The 19,060-nt window shown below is 41.6% G+C and overlaps 1 protein-coding gene across 3 annotated transcripts in view; it reads left to right on the top strand.

Annotated features, from left to right (window-relative positions):
- dmxl1 (Dmx-like 1) overlaps positions 1-19,060 on the top strand; it is a 40,954-nt gene that overhangs the window by 16,066 nt on the left and 5,828 nt on the right. For 2 of the 3 annotated variants that reach the window (XM_017721831.2, XM_017721832.2), the window contains exons 14-35: positions 362-483; positions 581-670; positions 877-979; positions 1,068-1,187; positions 1,356-1,574; positions 1,798-3,441; positions 5,113-5,223; positions 5,457-5,626; positions 5,857-5,954; positions 6,058-6,223; positions 6,674-6,923; positions 9,032-10,107; positions 11,736-11,918; positions 12,276-12,352; positions 12,925-13,046; positions 13,592-13,834; positions 15,066-15,253; positions 15,356-15,507; positions 15,593-15,678; positions 16,377-16,578; positions 16,987-17,104; positions 18,099-18,161. In XM_017721831.2, coding sequence (XP_017577320.2) covers positions 362-483; positions 581-670; positions 877-979; positions 1,068-1,187; positions 1,356-1,574; positions 1,798-3,441; positions 5,113-5,223; positions 5,457-5,626; positions 5,857-5,954; positions 6,058-6,223; positions 6,674-6,923; positions 9,032-10,107; positions 11,736-11,918; positions 12,276-12,352; positions 12,925-13,046; positions 13,592-13,834; positions 15,066-15,253; positions 15,356-15,507; positions 15,593-15,678; positions 16,377-16,578; positions 16,987-17,104; positions 18,099-18,161 — 5,603 coding nt within the window. The remainder of the gene's footprint in view (positions 1-361; positions 484-580; positions 671-876; positions 980-1,067; positions 1,188-1,355; positions 1,575-1,797; positions 3,442-5,112; positions 5,224-5,456; positions 5,627-5,856; positions 5,955-6,057; positions 6,224-6,673; positions 6,924-9,031; positions 10,108-11,735; positions 11,919-12,275; positions 12,353-12,924; positions 13,047-13,591; positions 13,835-15,065; positions 15,254-15,355; positions 15,508-15,592; positions 15,679-16,376; positions 16,579-16,986; positions 17,105-18,098; positions 18,162-19,060) is intronic. The other variant, XM_017721833.2, reaches the window with a different exon arrangement.

Genomic DNA, 19,060 nt, shown 5'->3' with positions numbered 1-19,060 from the left:
TGAAGGGGAGCTATTACCACTAAATTTACTTTTCTATGCACAATTACGCACAAGGGAAGTGTTGTTCCTTCTGTAAGCTTCCCTGTACATGATGCAAAAGGCTTCAAGTGGCCTACATAAGCGTGCAAATGCAAAATGCATTCAGTACTTGAGTTGCAGTTGTTTAAGACAGCTGTTTACTGGTTTTGGAAATGTTCACTTCATCAGAATAAGGATATTTCAGCTATGGTGAGGAAATGACCACAGGCAAAGGAGTTCTGTGTATGAGTGGCACTTTTCATCTTTCTTGTGTTGTAAATTCCTGGAACATTTCCACATGAGTTCTTGTCTAATGATTGCTCATTTATTTTGTGTTTGTAAGGTGTATATGGCAATTCGCCAAGTGCCTGCTTTGTCGCAAGTGATGGCCACTTCCTGAGACTGTATCAGGCAGTTATTGAAGCCAAGAAACTGCTGAGTGAACTTTCCAATCCTGAAATATCAGTAAGAACAAGCTGTATATCCAGTGTGGCCTGCTGACTAACTATGATTATTAAAAAAAAAAAAAAGCCTCAAGCTTAATTTGTTTTATTCTGTTCAGAAATATGTTGGGGAAGTGTTCAACATCATAAGTCAACAGTCTACTGCAAGGCCAGGTTGCATCATCGAGCTCGATGCCATTACAGACTTTGTACGTACAGTATATCCTCTCACACTCACATAGCAGTCACATAGAGTAAAGAACTATACAGTAGTTGTGGTAAATATTGTTGTGGTTAGTTTCTTGTTTGAATAGATAATTATGGCACTGTTCGACAGAAATTATAGTTTATATATGGGCCTTTGAGCCCATTTGCCACTGCTTAGGCTTTACGCTGCTTCTTAATGTCTTCACAGCAGGGAAAGGAGATCCAACTGTTACATGTATTTGAGGAAGACCTGATCTTGGGAAATGAGAAAAATGATGAGTGTTCACAGGAGCTCCCGCCTGCCGAGACTGGTAGGGAGCCTTTTAGAAATTCCATCTGATCTTTGCCAACCTTCTCTTTGACCCTGTGAAATTGAAAATGCCCATGTCCTTCACTTAGTCTCTAGCCCGGTACTCTTCTCGGCACGTTTCTTTCTGGTGGTGATTGAGTTTACCCAGAGCAGAAGATCGCTCCTGCATATGTGGCATCTGCAGCTGGCAGCGGTTCCTGTTGCTATTGGTGCGTATGTGATTTTTACACTGAAAACAAGCTCTTTGTAGTTTGCCCAGTAGCCGTTTATAGAGTGTAAACACATTTTTGCTGACTATTGATGCAATTTTTTGCAAAGGTTGTAACAAGGTGTTTTTTTTGTGATTTTTTAAATTATTGTTTTTATTTTTTTTTCAGAGGAGACCTCAACCCCTGTTGATAAAGACACATCAGCTTCGTCAGCCATCAACAACTTCAACTTTGAGTCTTTCAGCTCTCCATCATCCCAGAGATCTAAGTTGAGCAGGTCCAACCTGCGAAGTGCATGTCGCCTCACTCTGACCAATGAGAGGGTTTTTAGTCAGGAGCTGAGCCTTCCAGAGGGAGTTGAAGTTATACGCGTAACTCCAGCAGCAGGTGTTGACTGATGCTTTTTGTCTCTGGCCAGGGCCATCCTAAAATAGTGAAGCATATCACTTGATGTTTTGGAGCTCCTCTTTAGCATGCAGAGTATCTGTTAACCACAAATCAGTTTTGATTAGCTAAGCAATTTGTTTTATTATGCATGTGCCACAAATGATTCAGTGAAATCTAATTGTTGTAAGGAAACACGATTAAATCCCTTTTGCATTCATTGCAGGCCACTTGAGCTCATCATCCTTGCAGCCAGCTGGACGAGCTCCGTATCTTCTTGCCACGTCATGTTCTGATGGGACTGTGAGGTTTTGGAGTTGTAGCACAGCCTCTGACAATGATGCTTCTGATGAAATTGCACCTACCTACTTCTGGGAAGAATGGCCTTTACTGGTGGAAGAAGGTCTAGCTAATACCAGTGCAGTGAGCGTTCCTGGATGGCCAGTGGGCGTCAGCTGCTGCCACACTAGCCGAGTGGCTGTGGCCTATAAGGATTTGAAACCTCAGGGACTTGCTAAGGAGCCCCTTATTCATGTGAGTTTATTCCAGTGCGAGTCCACGGGGGGGTCCCAGTGGATGCTGGAGCAGACTCTTAAAGTGGATAGTTGGGGAAGTATTCCTAACAATGCCTCTGATAAACACCTGATTGTGCCAAACTTCCAGGATGGTTTGGTGGGGCATAAGGACTGTTTAGGCACCAGTGGTAAAAGTCTTGTTCACCTAGATTGGGTTTCTAGAGAGGATGGTTCTCACATTTTGACTGTAGGTCTTGGATCTAAGCTGTACATGTACGGGCCACTTCTGGGTAAACCTCCGGAGCTGGGCCTGTCGGACAGCACCAGGGAGTGCTGTTCCTCCCGGCTTGTTCTGTTACGTGTAGTGGACTTGGTCTCCTCTGTAGAGGGCTCCTTACCCATTCCAGTGTCCCTGTCCTGGGTTAGAGATGGTATTCTGGTAGTGGGCATGGACTGTGAGATGCATGTCTACTCCCAGTGGCAGCCACCAGCTCCAGCCAAATCAGCACTGACCACATGTGATACAAATGTTGGCAGTGTTAGCTCACTTATAGCAGCAGTGAGGCAAGAGGCGGTAAGTCTTCAGCCTCCTAAAAAGACTCTCACCAGGTCTATGACCAGTCTAGCACAGAAACTTAGTGGTAAAAGGACAATGTATGACCTTCCAGCTGAAATGGAGGACTACGGCTTATTTGAGACTGCACACCACCTGTTCCCCACCCTTCCTCAGTATCATCCAGTGCAGCTTTTAGAGCTGATGGACCTGGGAATGGTGCGACGAGCCAAAGCCATCCTGTCTCATCTGGTCAAATGCATAGCTGGAGAGATAGTGGCTCTGAAGGACACCTCCATCAACCAGGAGCGGCGTTTACGATCCCTCACAATCAGTGCAAGCGGCAGCACTGCCAGGGATCCCAGAATGTTTAACAAGGCAGAGAATCCAGACTACACGGAGATTGACTCCATCCCACCTCTGCCTCTGTATGCTCTGCTTGCTGCGGATGAAGAGACAACCCCCAAAGCCAAAGACAAAGCGGCCAGCATCAGTGGAGACAGTGGCCACAGCTCCAGTCGGACAGACACCTACGACGAACTTTTCCAAGCCACCACCATAAGCATGGATGATGTGGATCCTTTAGATGGTGAGGAAGATGATTCTAATGCCAAAGTCATCGATCTGTCTCAGTATAGTCCAACTTTCTTTGGCCCAGAGCATGCTCAGGTTCTGTCCAGCCACCTGCTTCACTCCAGCCTGCCAGGCCTGACACGAATGGAGCAGATGTCCCTCATGGCCTTGGCTGACACTATCGCCTCTACCAGCACAGACATCGGGGAAAGTCAAGGGAAAAGTCAAGGTTGATACCTTTTGCTTACTAAAAACTTACCTAGCTCCAGGACTGAAGGGCCATGCACTGAAGAAAAAAAGTTCTTAAATTCACACGAATCCAAAATGTAATCAGTTACACACAAATGAAATATTATTAATTTTAAGTATGTATTAAGTAAGTTTTTATAGTGTGTAACTTTTTCATTCATGTTGAGCCAGTGTACTTATTTGAATCAGGTACATTTAAAGCATTTTTTTTTTCCAGTGTAGTGCAGTTTCCCTGCTTAGACGCAGCTTTTTCAACTCAACAGTTAGTTACCAGGGGTCATATTACAGAAACCTTAAGTCTAAAATTTTATCTTATCTTGTCTGTTTAGTCACCATGACAGAAGCTGTACAGAACAACCGTTCTTAAGTTCATAATCTCATCCTAACTCCTGATAAGAAAACAGTATTACAGAAACATCCTAATTTTCTAAATTCTGTCCTAATATTATGACAACCCCAGAGATGTCTTAACATCTGTTTTAACCGTCATTGTTTTATGCAGTGACAGGCAGCAAAGTTCACTGTAACTGACAAAATGACGTTACATTTATGTACATTGAGAATGGTGCTTTGACAAAGGAGTTTCAAAAGCATTTCAAAAGCCTCAGGCACTTATTACCTTTGTGTGTTAATGTCAGTAAAAACTTGTCAGATAAAATATTACAGTGATGGTGAATAATGAGGAGACAGAGCTGAATGTTTTGCTGTTTATTAGGCTCATTCAGCTAAAGCGTTTGGGGAACTGAAACTGGGGAGCTCTGATAAAGTGCTTTAAGTTCATTGCATTGTAGTTTTGTTTGACCTGTTTTTACATTAGTAATGGTAGCTGTCGGAGTAACTTGACTGTTTTGATTACGTGTTTCAGCTGTCCGCGTATGGTTGGTTGCTAGGTAACAGACATGATCGTTGATTATCGATTTTGATTGACTAAGGTAACATTTTCTAACTTTTAGATAAGATGCTGTAAGTGTCCTAAATTAAGACAAGATTTGCTTTTGTAATATGAATTTGTGAAAAAAAAAATCTTGAAAACAAAACTCATCTCGACCCGTCAGATCTTAAATTCAGGTCAAATGACGAGGTTTTTGTAATACGGCCCCTGGTTTCAGTTATCAACACTAAAGAGTAACTAAGTCTCTCAGAGGAAGCATTTCAAATCAGACCAATTTTAATGACTCTGTATGCATCTAAAGCAATGAAAAGTCATTATTTTTGAGTCTTTTTTTAGCTCTGTCATTTATGATTTTTTTTTTTTTTTTTTTGCCATTTTAAAAATGTTCTGAAAAATTATAAATTGTCTAATGTCCCTCTTAGAAACTGAGAGAGAGGTTCAAAAAGCAGTCGTTTTCATTCTGCTGCAGCTCAGACCAAATGTTTCCGCAATGAGAGGTGCAGGAAATTTTTATCAATATTTTTAATTTCCATTACCATTTTAAAGTTCTTTGAAAAGACTTAAAACTGAAAATGCTATTTTTGATCATTTGGTCCGAAAATTTTTCAATGGCCAAAATTCCAGTGCGTCTCTATGAGGTGAGTTTGAGCAGAGAGTTCATTGAAATTGGACGTCCTCGATTAATATCAGTCTGCTTCTCTTTGACTTTGACTACATACTTTCTAAAGGTGCTTAACCAAATGTCATACCGTAAATCAGGTGGAGAAACGCTGGATGAGTGCGGTTTAAAATTCTTGCTGGCTGTTCGTTTGCATACCTTCCTGCTGACCTCGTTACCTCCAGCGCATCGTGCACAGCTCCTGTGTCAAGGTACAGTTGCCGAGCCAAAGACCGTATGCGGTGTTTTGGTTCTAGTATTTTGGAACACAAGTGTTTTAATTGAAACGAAACACTTCAGGATGATTGTCTTTGTTTTGATTTGATCGTCTCATTGAGGGACGGCTTTGCTGTCGCTTCAAATGTTGCTTCACTGGGTGGGTTGTGCTAATTTGAGGACTCGCAGCTATACACAGCAGTCAGTACTCCTCATTTCTGGCCTACAGGATTGTCTACCTGTCACTACGCCTGGGCGTTTCACTCTGAGGCTGAGGAGGAGCTGCTCAATATGCTTCCTGCCATGCAGAAAGGAGAGCCCGCCTGGCCTGAGCTCAGAGGTATGGGTGTGGGCTGGTGGCTGAGAAGCACCAATAAGCTTCGCAGATGCATTGAGAAGGTTAGTGCAATCAAAACAGTTGATAAAAAAAAAAAAAATCTTGTATCTAGATTTATTATTTTTATTTATTTATTTATTTTAAATATGTAGTTTTCTCTAATGAACATGATATATCTGGCTGAGAAGCTGTATTTTAGGTACCTTATTATGTGTAAATTACACTTTTATGAGTAGGAATATCTTTTTATTCCTGCCAGTCATTGAATCACTTCCGTCCTAATTCCTACCAGGTGGCAAAAGCATCTTTTCAGAGGAACAATGATCCCTTGGATGCAGCCCTGTTCTATTTAGCTATGAAAAAGAAAGCTGTGGTTTGGGGACTTTACAGGTATGCCTTAGCTAAACTCTTTTATCTTACTGTGAGATATAGGATGAAAAGCTATCTTCTGTCTGCGTTGTTTAAACTCACCAAGAACCTCTGTCATCTGAAGGTCCCATAAGAATGTGAAGATGACAGCCTTCTTCAGTAACAACTTTAATGAGGACCGATGGAGGAAGGCTGCCTTAAAGAATGCGTTCTCTCTGCTTGGAAAGCAGCGGTTTCAGCACTCGGCCGCCTTCTTTCTGCTGGCAGGCTCCCTCAAGGATGCTGTTGAGGTAAAAATGTCCTTAGGACTGTCATTGTTTTAGATAATACAGCCGCCTTTTGCAGTGATGCACTTTACCCTTTGAATTCAAGCAGGAAATTAGATCTTTTATTATTTACTCAAGCTCTCAAGGTAAAGACATTTGTGCTTTTGCTTAGTGTGTTTTAGGCCCCTTGCTGCTGGAGGATTGTTGTCAGTAATGACATGCCGTTTGAAAAGTGAATGACTTGAAGGATATTTTAACATGGCTGTAACTGGGGGCAAAATGTGCCACGAAGTTGAACTTTTTGGTTCTGTGTAAGATGTGCTTTGCATGTGTTGTCTGTTGATATTGCAGGGAAAAGTGCTAAGAGGTGTCTTTGTGTGAAGTTTTATCCCCTGTACCTATTGTCTTTGTGTCCTTCTGTGTGTAAACATCAGCAAGAAATCGTTTCTACTAAACTACTGCGCCCTCTCTCAGGTTTGCCTGGAGAAGATGCAGGACCTCCAGTTGGCCTTGGTCATTAGCAGATTGTATGAGTCTGAGTTTGAGACATCTTCCACCTATAAGAAAATCCTACAGAGGTATGTGTTGGGTCAGGACCACCAGATCCCAATGCATCAGGATCCATTTCTGCGTAGTATGGCATACTGGGTTCTAGATGATTACAGTAGAGCCTTGGATACTTTGCTGGAGCAGCCCAACCCAAATGTTGACGCTTTAAACCAAGGTAAGAATTGATACGGTGTTACAAATTTTCACTTTTATTTCTAAAGCTTAAAGTTACTTAAATCTGTAATTGCATTCTAATTACATTGCATGTGTAAAGTAGGGATGTGCCGATGCGATACTCGATTTCAGACAGATACTGAAAAATACCCCTGGATTAGGTATTAGAAAAAATAAAATATAATCTGATATGATTCATTAGCCTAAACTATGACGTAGGTGCTTAACTGAACCTTAAGCGAGGTGTCCCAACCAGGCCTGTCAATGAGAAAACAAAACCAAACAGACATTTGATTGTGAAAATTAATATTTAAATGTGACAAAAGCAGCATTACTGCAATTTTCTGCTCTGCAAGTTCTTCCCTGTGCCTGGGCCACTGCACCGAATGCACTGTATGATGGACAGGAGTCACACAGCATCGCTTTTGTGATCAAAAATGAAATGTAGGTCCATCTGATAATTCAACAATCAGATAATTCAACAAAGGCTGTGTGGCAGACGGTTCACAAGCCGTCTCGGCTGCAGAGAGAGTGATTTATACTCCAAGCAATATAAAAAGCCCTGTGCTGAAATACTTCAGAGTAGTGCTTGAAGGTCTGTAGATGACAAAATTGTGAACCCTTGAGAGAAAGTTGTATAAAAAGTTGTATAAAAGTTACGTAAGTTACCGTTAGCCTACTGTTCCAGCACTAGCAACCTGAGTGCACATCATATGCACCCAAATGCATCTGATTCAGTTCCTCCTCAAAGTCCTATTCCCTCTGTTAAATTATAGTTGCAGGCACATGCTTCCACCCAGCACTGATACGATGCACTGAAAACAATGGAAACTGAAACAATGGAATGCAATGAACACACAAACAATAGGAAGTGAAATGAGTGAAAAACGTTTATGCCTCAATTTAATAATCCAGTCAGCGGTAAAGCAAAGATTTACGCTTGAACCCAACTAGTTGCACTGTGGTTTGGTGCTGATTTCTGCTTAGCGAATATAAGTTCCTGAGGGTTCATGAACGTGAATTTGGGGGGCAGCTGAATTGGATGCAGTTCTGTTGTTGTGTTAGTTTGCCCTCTTATGGACAGAATGCACAAAAATGGATATTCAAATGGTTCAAACCTGTGTGCTCATCGTTTTTGTCAGTCTTGACGGTCCTTGTTATTAGAAGAATGAGCAGCATGTAGCTGAAAAGTGAGTGAGACGTATCAGCAATGCGATCATCAAGTCAGATGTGTGGAGTTAGTAATGCAGCTAACTTGATATCATGTGTGATAACTACTGTACTGTGCATTTTATACTGGAAATGTGATTTTTAAGTTGTAAGCTGTGGTCTGCATTACAGCCTGTTTTTGCTAGGTCATTGAGTGACACATTTGCACAAATTTGCGCTTAAAACTTTGGTTAAGCATCCAGTGTGCATCCAGACAGATGTATTATTAACAGCTTAGCTGTTTGAGAGGGGAAAAAGATTGGATTGGTATCACTATCTGCAGATACCCAAGGTTGCGGTTTCGATTGCGGTGTTTTTTGAACATGAAAAAGTGGCATCGATCCATTTTGTGCTTTTACAAAAACATTGAAACCTGTGAACATGAGTTATCTGTTGGCGGAACTCCTGCCTGATTCTGTAAATAAGTATTTGTAGGTTTTTTTGTCATTGCTGTGATGCAGAAACCCTGTATCTCAATTTTTGATGTTTGTTTGTTTGTTTGTTTGTTTGTTTGTTTTTTTTTTTTGCATAATTTGAAAATGGTTATCTTTTGCATTGTGCTAAAATGATGACTGGACTAAATTACTTGGGGGGGAAAAAATCTTGTTACATTAACATCCATTACAGGATTTAACAGCATGTGTTTGTCACCTTTTTTAAGCCACTTAAATGGAGTTAATGGATTAAAATGGAGTTTGGTAAATCTGGCAGAGCATCTGTTTTGTTGTAACTTGGGAGTGAATGTTGGGGTACTCGTTCAGAAATAGTGTTCAAAGTCTGTAAAATGCTGTACAGGCCAGCCTTACTGGGACCTTAATGTTTTTGTGGGCGTTTTATGTTGTTTATGTTTATTATTTCTTCACGTTGTCTTTCTCAGTGTAACCATGTTATTTCTTGCAGGAACCACTGCCGTTTCTCCTTGCAATCCAGAGGTTTTCAACTTCTACACCTACCTCAGAACTCACCCGCTACTGCTTCGCCGCCATTTCGGCTCCTCAGACAAAGCTAAGGTGGGATTGACTGCGGAAGGTCGCATGGCTGACTCCGTTAGCCTCATCGAGAGGAGACTGTTCTTCACAGCTGCTTATGCTCACTTACAAGCCGGTTGCCCCATGCTAGCTCTAGAAGTCCTCTCCAAAATGCCCAAAGTTGTCAAGAGATCTAAGCTGCTGCTCACTCTAGAGAAGCCTTCACCTTCTTTTAGTGGTTCCGGCAACTCAGCTGGCCAGAATGGCAAAGACCAGGCCTCTGCACTGGACTGGTCCCAGCCTATGCTTAATGGGCTCGAGTCCATTTCAGACACCTTCTCCTCTCCCAGAGAAGACCACAGCCAGTCAGACTCTGTGCTGAGCTTCGACTGGAGCCAGCCGTCTATGACCCTGCAGGATGAACCATTGGATTTGAAGTGGGACAGTGACAAGGAGGACTCTGAAGATGAAGAAGCTGGACTAGCCATGAAAAACATCAAACCGGAAGATTCCACCGTCATTCCTGACTGTGCTGACTCTACCTCTGCTTCCACAGATGTGGTGGACAGCTCCCTGCTTCTCTCTGAAGACATCCTGGCTGCCCGCCTCAAGTTTAGCTCTTGTCTGAAGATACTCACTGCTGAGCTGCGGACGCTTTCCACAGGGTACGAGCTTGACGGGGGCAAGCTGCGCCACCAGCTGTGCCATTGGTTGGAGCGGGAGGTGGTCGCCCTTCAGAGGTGCTGCGGTTACAACCCTTGCCTCCACCAGCTTGTTGGCGGCATTTCGGCTGACCTCAGTCAGGTTGGTGGTAGTGAAGATGAGCAGGAGGCCCAAGGGGCAGCTGAGCAGGCCAGAGCAGTGCAGCACAGACGCAGACTCTGGCTGAAGAGGAACCAGCCTCTGCTACGCATCTTCCTCAGCTATTGCAGCCTGCATGGCTCCCATGGGGGAGGGCTGGCCTCTGTTAGGATGGAGCTCATTCTGCTGTTGCAGGAATCCCAGCAGGCAAGTTGCTTCATCAGACAGTAGCTGCGAGCACTGAGTGATTAGCTTGTATTAATGAATTGGTGCTTAAAATAAAATCAAAGCAGAAATTAAAATTGTAGAAGACTTCTAGAAGAAAAGAGATTAACTTGTGGAGTCCCTTGGCCAATGGTTCAGCATAAAATTGCCATTTTATTTTTTTAATCAGCTTATTTTTTTAGTTGTTTTGCCTTTTTAATATTCTAATTTGCAATAAATTTAATGCTTTATTTTATGCTATTTGACCACTTTGTTCTCTAAATCAATCAGTTTTATGGTTCTACATTTATTTATGTATATTTGTATCTTCCTGTTAAATTCTACTCCGTTTTCAGTGTCTTGCTTCTGGCATGGGATAAATTAGCCATATCGTAATTACAAAATAGTGATAATACATATCTTGTACAGGTTAATGCGTTATTATACACTACTGTGAAAAAAAACAAAAACCATTAAATAAATCAAGTCAGAAAGGCATTGAGTTTTTCATTTCAGCGTCTGGGAAAATGTAGATAAGCGTGTTTAACAGAAAATTATACAGAAGCCAACAGCTAAATATAATTATTTAAGTAAGCCTCATCATCCTGCATGTCCAAACTTTACCTTTATTACAGTTTCTACCTACTTAACAGTTTTTCAAAGAAATGTGCAAGGATATTTTTCCACACCTCCAAAGTTCAGTCTTAAAAGTTGGTTGCATTTTCTGCTTCTCACGATCCAAATAATCCCAACACCTTCACGGATGTTGACGTCTGGAGTCTGAGGTTCTCTGTTGTTCTGAAAAGACCAACAGCCAGGATTTTAATCTTTTTTATTTTCTTAATATTGACTTCTTGTCAGCTTCACATCCTTTCAGAGCCAAATTGAGAACACTTGCAGAATTTATGAGGACTTCTGCCACAACCACCCCCCCCCCCCCCCCCATACTTGCACTTATTTTCCTTTGATTTTCCCTTTCCTTATGCAAGTGGATTATCATGCATCCGATCTTTAGAAAAACATAACTTGCACTTAACGACTGTTTGACAGGAAAGTAAACAGAAGGGAGGTCTCAGACCTTAGACCTAAGATGGGACACGGGACTAAGCAGGATATAAAAAGGTGTTGTAATTTACATACCACTGTCTGGCACAAGATTAAAACATCGCCTCTATAGTCTCAATAGACTAATTTATCTTGGAAAGAGTTTCAGTTCTAGAAAACTGCTCAGAAAGTGTTGGTAATGGGCAGAAGTATGACAGTTCCAGCACTGGCTGACAGATGGAGCTGAAACACAGGGCTCTGAGGAACCTGTCCTCCTTCCTGCAAAGCTTCAAACAAGCAGCCAGACGCAAGCGCCGTCTGAATACATGCAGCGTCAGGCCCGGCTGTCACAGAAATCAGCGGCCTCCTTTGATTAATCCTAATTGACTTTCTGTTTCTGTCTCCTGGTGCTGACAACAGGGCTTGTGAAAACTGAGTTAGCAATAGTGGAATTTATGATTGTTGTTGTTGTTGTCATTGAATATGAATTATCTATGTATTTTTGTGCCTTTTCCAGCATAGTTTTTTTTTTTTTGTTTTGATGAATTGTACTTTCTAATTTATACATATTTATTTATTTCCTTCAGGATGACAGTCCTCAGCTTCCTGTTCAGCAGCAAGCCTTAGTTCCTCTCCTGCTGGCCTGCACAGCCAGCTCCAAAACGGTTGTGGCCAATCCCATAGTTCATCTGACCAACCTGACACATGACATCTTGCACATCATTAATGCACTGGACTCCCCTCCCCACCCAGATGTCATTAACAATGAGGTAAGGTGGTGTTCCAGAAGATGCATGTTTACTAAGCCAGGAGACAAATCTCAGTTGATGTACTTTGAGGTTCTAGTGTAGTTTCTGCTAGCACATGAAATTCAGCGTCAGTTTTAAGTACTGTTGACAAGCTCAGATCACAGGACACATCTAAAGTATGTTTGTATTTTATACTGGAGGCACTCTGACCACATTTCAACTTTGGTTGTTTCCAAATGGAGTACATAGTGGCTTTTCTTGGTGAAGAAATGTGTTTTTGATGTTGTTGCTGCTGCTGTTGTTGTGATAGTGTGTTAAAAGCCCACTTCAGGTCTCCTCTGGCTGCTAATTTATTTTGAATGTCTGCTCTGCTTTCAGATCTACGTGATGCACACGCTGGCAGCCTCCCTGTCCGCCTGCATCTATCAGTGCCTCTGCGACAGCCACAATTACAGGTGGGTTGAACTCTGTGGTCCACTCTTCTCAGCCACAAAATTGTCTCTTGGAATAGAGCACAGTGAGAAGAACTTGAAAAACGTTATCAGCGCTTTTAGTCAGGCCTGTATTTTCTGACCCACTTTTAGTCCTTCTGTTGCTGCTGACTCGAGTTTTCAAAAGACTTGATATTCCTCTTGTTAAAGTGCATCTAGCAAAACTCACAGTGACACAGTACAGAGGTTTCAGACTCTCAAGTCGGTTTTGCTGTGAGGCTCGTGAAGAGCAGTTGACCTTCGAATGTCAGTGTCATGTGATGCTTCAGTCCCTTTGGCTGGCTCATAACATTTTTCAAGGGAGTGGATTTTCTTTGACGTGTGAATAGTATTTTTGAGGATCTCTACACATGTGTGTTCAGATTAAATGTTAAATCTCCTGTTACAACTAAGACTTATGTCCATTGTCCTCAATTTGTCTATAGTATACCATAAGGAATATAACTAATGGGGATACTTGGTAATTTGATAAACTTGGTCTTGGCAGTTAAATTCTCTCTTACACTAGAAATGTTTTTTTTTTTTTTTTCCCCCAGTCATATCAACCAGTTCACAGGAACAGTGTACCAAAGCATCCTCCTTTCCCATCAGCACCCTGTGCGAACCATCAGCATGGATGAAGCTGTCCTTCCCAACACCTCACCAGCACAGTGGCCTGGTAAACTACAGCCATCAGTTCTTTTTGGATCTATATAACCTGGATGGCCAGAACAGTTTCAATTCCTGTTCCAAGTCCAGGTCCTTTGATTTGTTGGGCTAGTAAACATCATGGCACGCTGAAATTAGCTTCAGGTACAAAGGTACAAACAATAAATGTACCCTCAAAGGTACAACAGTGGTTTTAAGGTCCAGTTGTAAATGAATGAGATTTTCTCAGATGTCTGTATTTGTACCTTTTCATAGCCCAAATGTTTTAAAACAGAATATTAGAATTAAAGGTGTGTGGAGTCAATGCAACTTCAAAAATATAGTTGCTCTGCATTGTTGTAGTTATTTTCCTTAGCTAAAGTTACTGAGGATGTACCCTTGAGAGTACCACCCAAGTTACCTTTATTCCTGAGTGTAGCTGTGGCCTCAAAAAAATATGCTTGTGCCTAGACATCTCACCAAATTTCATGTTCCTGTGTCTTAACTTCCCATAGGTGCTCTATTTTTTTTTCTTTTTTCTCTAACTATTTCTGTGATCCATGTTGCCCCCTCCAGGTATCAGTGCTTTAGTTCGCCTCCTGAGCGCCGCGGGAGAGGAGAACCAGCCGAGTTTGGGGGTGCTGCTTTGTGAGATCCTCACTGCCGTCTACCTCAGCTTGTTTGTGCATGGCTTGGCCACCCACTCCAGCAACGAGCTCTTCCGCATTGTGGCCCACCCACTCAACAGCAAGTTGTGGGTGGCTGTGTTTGGTGGTGGAGCTCGCATTCCTGTGGTGGACAAAGCCAGTACACCTCCAGGTTGGTTTCTGTAACTTTTTTTCTATGCTAAGCATTGTGTAGTCATGCTTCAGTAGGTTACAGAGTGAAATTGTCTTGTTTAAAGACTGGGAAAGGCCTTTTCTGATTATGTGTCTTGAAAGTGGTAGGTACGTTTGGTAAAACTACGAGTGCTTTTGACTTGGTTTCTGGGGCAAGCTGTTGGTGAGCTAGTATAACACTGTGTGGCCGTATGTGAAGCTGTTTAGGTCTTTTCACTAGGCCAGGGGTGTCCAGTCTTATCCACAAAGGGCCGGTGTGGCTGCAAGTTTTCATTCCAAACGAGCTGGAGCACTCCTGGTTCCACTTGTTTAATCGATCGCTTAGTTTTCAAACAGCTGATCATGTCAATCCTTCTTTATTGGAATGAAAACCTGCAGCCACACCAGCCCTTTGTGGATAAGACAGGACATCCCTGCACTACACGAATGTGTAGTGGTGTGGCCACTCGTGTGGGGGCTGTGATAGGCTCGAGCACATTTGTGATGCAAAAAACTGCTGCGTAGCGCCCTATGAGTCACTTTTTTGGATGTACTGAGAAAGTCTTTGCTTACAAATGAAAAATGTAAAAAAAAAAAAAAAATTGCTCTTTAATAACACATTTGATACAAATAGCAGTCTGTATAACTTTGATACCATCCAAGATAAGTTAGGCATTAAAAACTCATTTTTAGTGCAGGTTTTTTTTTTTTTTTTTTTTTAAATCTGCTGATCTTGTTGCTGTGCTAGTTGTTCAGCTGCTCCTGTGCTTTGCTAATGTGTGTAGAGGAGAGGCTCAAATTCCTTATAGCTGTAATTTTGTCAGAATAAACATATCTGCTGTTTGTGCTGTTAAGGTTCAAACTTTATAGAGAACCAAGTACCAGTGCAACAAATGCCTGCTCCAGTATTCAGATTATCCGGACCAGACCTTGGGACAAACAGTCAAATTGATATTTATTGATCGGGGAGGGGGAGGGGGGGGGGTAATTGATTTGGTGCCTGGTGTAGCACAAGTACAGAATATTTCTCATAGCACAAAAAGAACTTTGCCATTCAGGTGCTAGAGGTGAGGTGCATCAGAGGTGTTTCAGCTTCTCCAACACTGTTTTCCTTTTTGTTTGTGTCTCTAGCTCCCGTACATTATTAATGCACGTATTCAGAGTCTCAAAGCTTGTCCAGTAAGCATGTTACTGTTGCCAGTGACAGTTTGTGTTCATTGTGTTTGTGCCAGCCATGGCAGAGAACCAAGAGCGGAAGCAGAGGCGCTTTAGGATGCTTTCTTCCAGAAGCAGCTCCAGGGAGGTGCCAGACAGCCCTGCCAGCCCCAGCCCCAGCCCCATAGTAGAGCAGGAAGCATCTGTCTTTAAAGAGCGTTTTGTGCCCCCTGAGCTCAGCATCTGGGACTACTTCATTGCAAAGGTACAGATGTGTAATGTTTTAAGCAGTCTTACCTATATTTTTAGCTCTGCTATCTTTGCATGGCATAAACTCTGTGCTCTTCATTTGTGTGATCTCCCAAAGCCTTTCTTGCCACCATCTGCAAGCTGCGTCGAGTATGACTCTGAGGAAAGCCAGGAGAGCGAGGATGAGGACGAAGAGGAAGAAGACAAATTTGCAGATGCATTTGACACCAATTCTCCACTTGAAGAACATTCCAGCAACAACTCGTACAGGTCTGCGGGGCTATGTTTTTTAACAGTGGGTCGTTTTATTTTGATGTGATAGTCATTGTGAATGTGTTTTTTCCTTTCTACTCAGCTGGTGTTTGATGCGTTTGGCCATGGTGCAGCTGGTGCTGGTTAACTTGAAGTCGTTCTATCCCATGGCTGGCCATGACTTACTGGGTAAGACCTAGGATCACTGGATTCTCACAGTGCCAGTGCACCATTTCCAGTGTTCAGTGAATTTAGTCTCCTAGCTTGTGCGTGGAGGACTGTTGTGGTTAAAAGGTTACAACTTTTAGGGAGCGTAAGATTTCCTGTTTTCTTGTCTCTAGTGAGAGATTAACGTGGTAGGATTGTTTCATGTATTTAGGCTATGTGGTGTGAAAGTTTAAGTTCTTCAAAGCACAGCAGGCATGGTGAGATTTTTTGATAAACCCTTTAAAGGGTCTTTATAATGGAACACCAGATTCTCTTTACTGTATTGAAATCAAATACAGTAAGGAGATTTTTACAATCATAAAAAATATTAAAGTTTCAATGTGTAGTTCAGTCTTCATTTTGGAAACTAGGGTGCAAAAATAGCTTGTTTTGGATTCATTGTTTTAGTAATTTCATGAAAAGCCAACACGTTTATGTAGCTAACTCGAGCTATTCTTATTGCATCGTTGTGAAGTTGTTTAAATGCAGTAGTTTTCAAGTATTTGTTGTCAAAAAGGTCATAGAAATGTTTAGAATGAGATGTTGCGGAAAAGATGCTTAGTCAGTCAGTAGACTTGCTTCACAACCATCTATGATTTTCACTGTTTGATAAGCATCATGGGATATTGTGGGTAAGGGAGTTTTTATTTTTGGTTTATTCTCTGTTGTTTGTCTTTCAGATCTGCCTGTGTGCTCCCCTCTGTGCCACTCTGTACTGAAGACTCTACAGCGTTGGGAACAGGTGTTACTAAAGCGACTGGAGATTTTTGGAGGCCCTCCATCTCAATATATTTCTACACAGCCTACGGACGACACCATGGCATCCGGCCCTGCTCTTCTCAGACACAAGGCTTTGTTCGAGCCCTCAAATACACCTTTCAGGTCTGCTGTAGTAAGGTGGTCTGGATCTTTATTGATCACCGAGTCAGGCAGCTATGGCTTGAATGTGTTCTAATGGCCTGCATGCTTTGGTCCAGTGGTCCTGGGAATACTAGTGCTTTACATATATTGATATTCTCTGCTTTATCACAACTAATCCAATTATTCATCTAATTAAAAAGCAGGGAACATCTAGGACTTGGGAACTGCTACTTCAGGCTACTTAAAAAGTTCTAAAATAAAACTTACAAAATAGTGGAGCAGTTTTAGAAGATGTCTGGTGTGAGCAGGGTAGGGTTTTGGGGAAAAAAAAGATTCTAGATTTTCTAAATATTTTATTTTTATCTGATTATCTTTGGTGAACTGCTAATAATGGTGCACGTGTATTGACAGTGCATGGTAATCACACAGGTCCCGGCATCATTCTGCTCTTCCTGTTAAGAGACTGTGGCAATATCTGGTTAAACAGGAGGAGGTCCAGGAGACTTTCATCCGCAACATCTTCACCAAGAAGCGAGATCAGAACGAGGTACTCGTCAGTCTGCATGCTTTCTTATCTGTATGGTCAAGAGTTATGGCATGGTTTTGGTTAAATAAACAAAAAAGGTTTTCAGAGATGCAGTATAGCTACCTAGACTATATCCCCGACTTTTTTGTTATTCAATACTGACATTTAACAGATTAAACATGCAAAAGAATTAAAGAGAATGTATTCCCGAAAGCTGGGTCTACTCTACACTATTTTAGTCTGGTTTTAACACCGATTTGCCAATTGGAGGCGTTCCAGTGTTTTTGACAACCCAAATGTTTGCGAGTCTGGTAGTCTGAGATGGTCAGTAGTGTAATTGTGCGAATGATTAAATCAACAGCTAATGATGGAGCGAGGAGAAAGAAAAGATGAAGAGACGTGTGTGCAGGCTGCGTGTACAGCGAGGAGCTGCTTGTTTAGGCAAAGAGTCACTCTCTTCACAATTTATAAGTCACCTGTCAGTTTGCTGTGAAATATTTCTCCAGCTTTCGCTGTGATGGTGTTTCTCAACACAGTATTCATCCCAGTTGCGCTTACATTATATTATACATAAAGGCACAAATGGGTCTGGTGCAGTTTAGCTTCATTTGTGTCACGTGATAACGAGGTTGATCTGGGATTTAGAGTGCTTTTTCATAGCTGAAACTCATTATATACGTTATACCCTCTTCTTTTCTTAATCCTCTGGCGTGCGTCCTCGTGGAAAAAAGTGTGATCTCCAATTTTGAAACATTTCAGTCATGAATTTTAAGTCATGTATTATATACCCAGCTTAAAGAGCATTTTTTTGTGTGCCATCACTTTTGACCATTTAGTACTTTTTATCTGTTGGTACTGAGTATTCATAATGAATGCCCTTGTAAATTGTGTGTAATTCGTTTAACCTGTTTTTGGCTATTAACAGTCTAATTCTACATGTTGATCTGTCCCATTCACTTGCATGTTTCACCACATATCTTTGTCTGATGTCTTGTGACTTTTTTGATCGATTAAGTCGGTTGAGGACTGCACTGACAGTATGAAATATTCAGTGATGGAGGAGCCGGGCCTCAATCAGGTACTGCTGGTCAAAACCTTAAGGAGGCATTATGCACTCAAGCTTGGTGTTAGTGTTTACAGAAATCAGTGTGTTTTTGTTGTGTGTTACATGCAGGTTCATATTATATTTGTGTTTGCTAGGAACATTAGGAAGTTTGAAGTCAGTAGAGGGTTTAAAGGGCATGCTTAATCTTAAGTTTGCGTGCATGTTTACAGCACCGACAGCTACTATCATTGACAAAGTTCAGATCTTACGTAGTTACGTTTATCTGAGGGGCCCCAGTTGATGATTACCTTTGTGTGGGTACATTAGCGCACCATGAACCTACATCTCCATATCACTGTTTTAATGTGCAGTGAGGCTCACAAGCATAAAGCTAACAAGAATATTACATGCATACATTTTGAACACGCGTATTTTCTGGTGCGATTATTGTATTTTGCAGGTTTCCAAACACTGCAGAACAAAAGACAATGAAACATTTAAAAAGCAACTGATTTTGAAATCAGATCTCTGACTGACGTCCTGCAATTTGAGGTGTAATGGAGATTTGATCAAAGCGCAACGGTACAGAGAGTCTAAACTTTAAAAAAGATCTCAAACGCAAAACAGTTTCTTGCATACTTTTTAATAACTTGAAATTATACAGTTTTAATATTTATTTCCCCTCTTCATTTGAACAAATGTATCAAGTTTATCTTATATCTTATCATATTTTCCATACGAATATTATAAGTTGCCTGTGTACTTTTCTGAGGTGGTGCTGTGGATTGTTGTAGAGTTCCCAAGGCAGAGTAGACCTCATAAACCAGACAGATAAATCTATGTATTCCCAGCCTAACCAGGTCTGCTAGACAAGATTGAAACATATGAACCGTCAGTGTTATCGCATAGGATTGTACTGCCCCTTTCTAACA

This window comes from Pygocentrus nattereri, chromosome 28, assembly GCF_015220715.1.
Source record: "Pygocentrus nattereri isolate fPygNat1 chromosome 28, fPygNat1.pri, whole genome shotgun sequence".
Classification (NCBI taxonomy): domain Eukaryota; kingdom Metazoa; phylum Chordata; class Actinopteri; order Characiformes; family Serrasalmidae; genus Pygocentrus; species Pygocentrus nattereri.
This window is presented reverse-complemented; position numbering and strand designations above follow the sequence as displayed.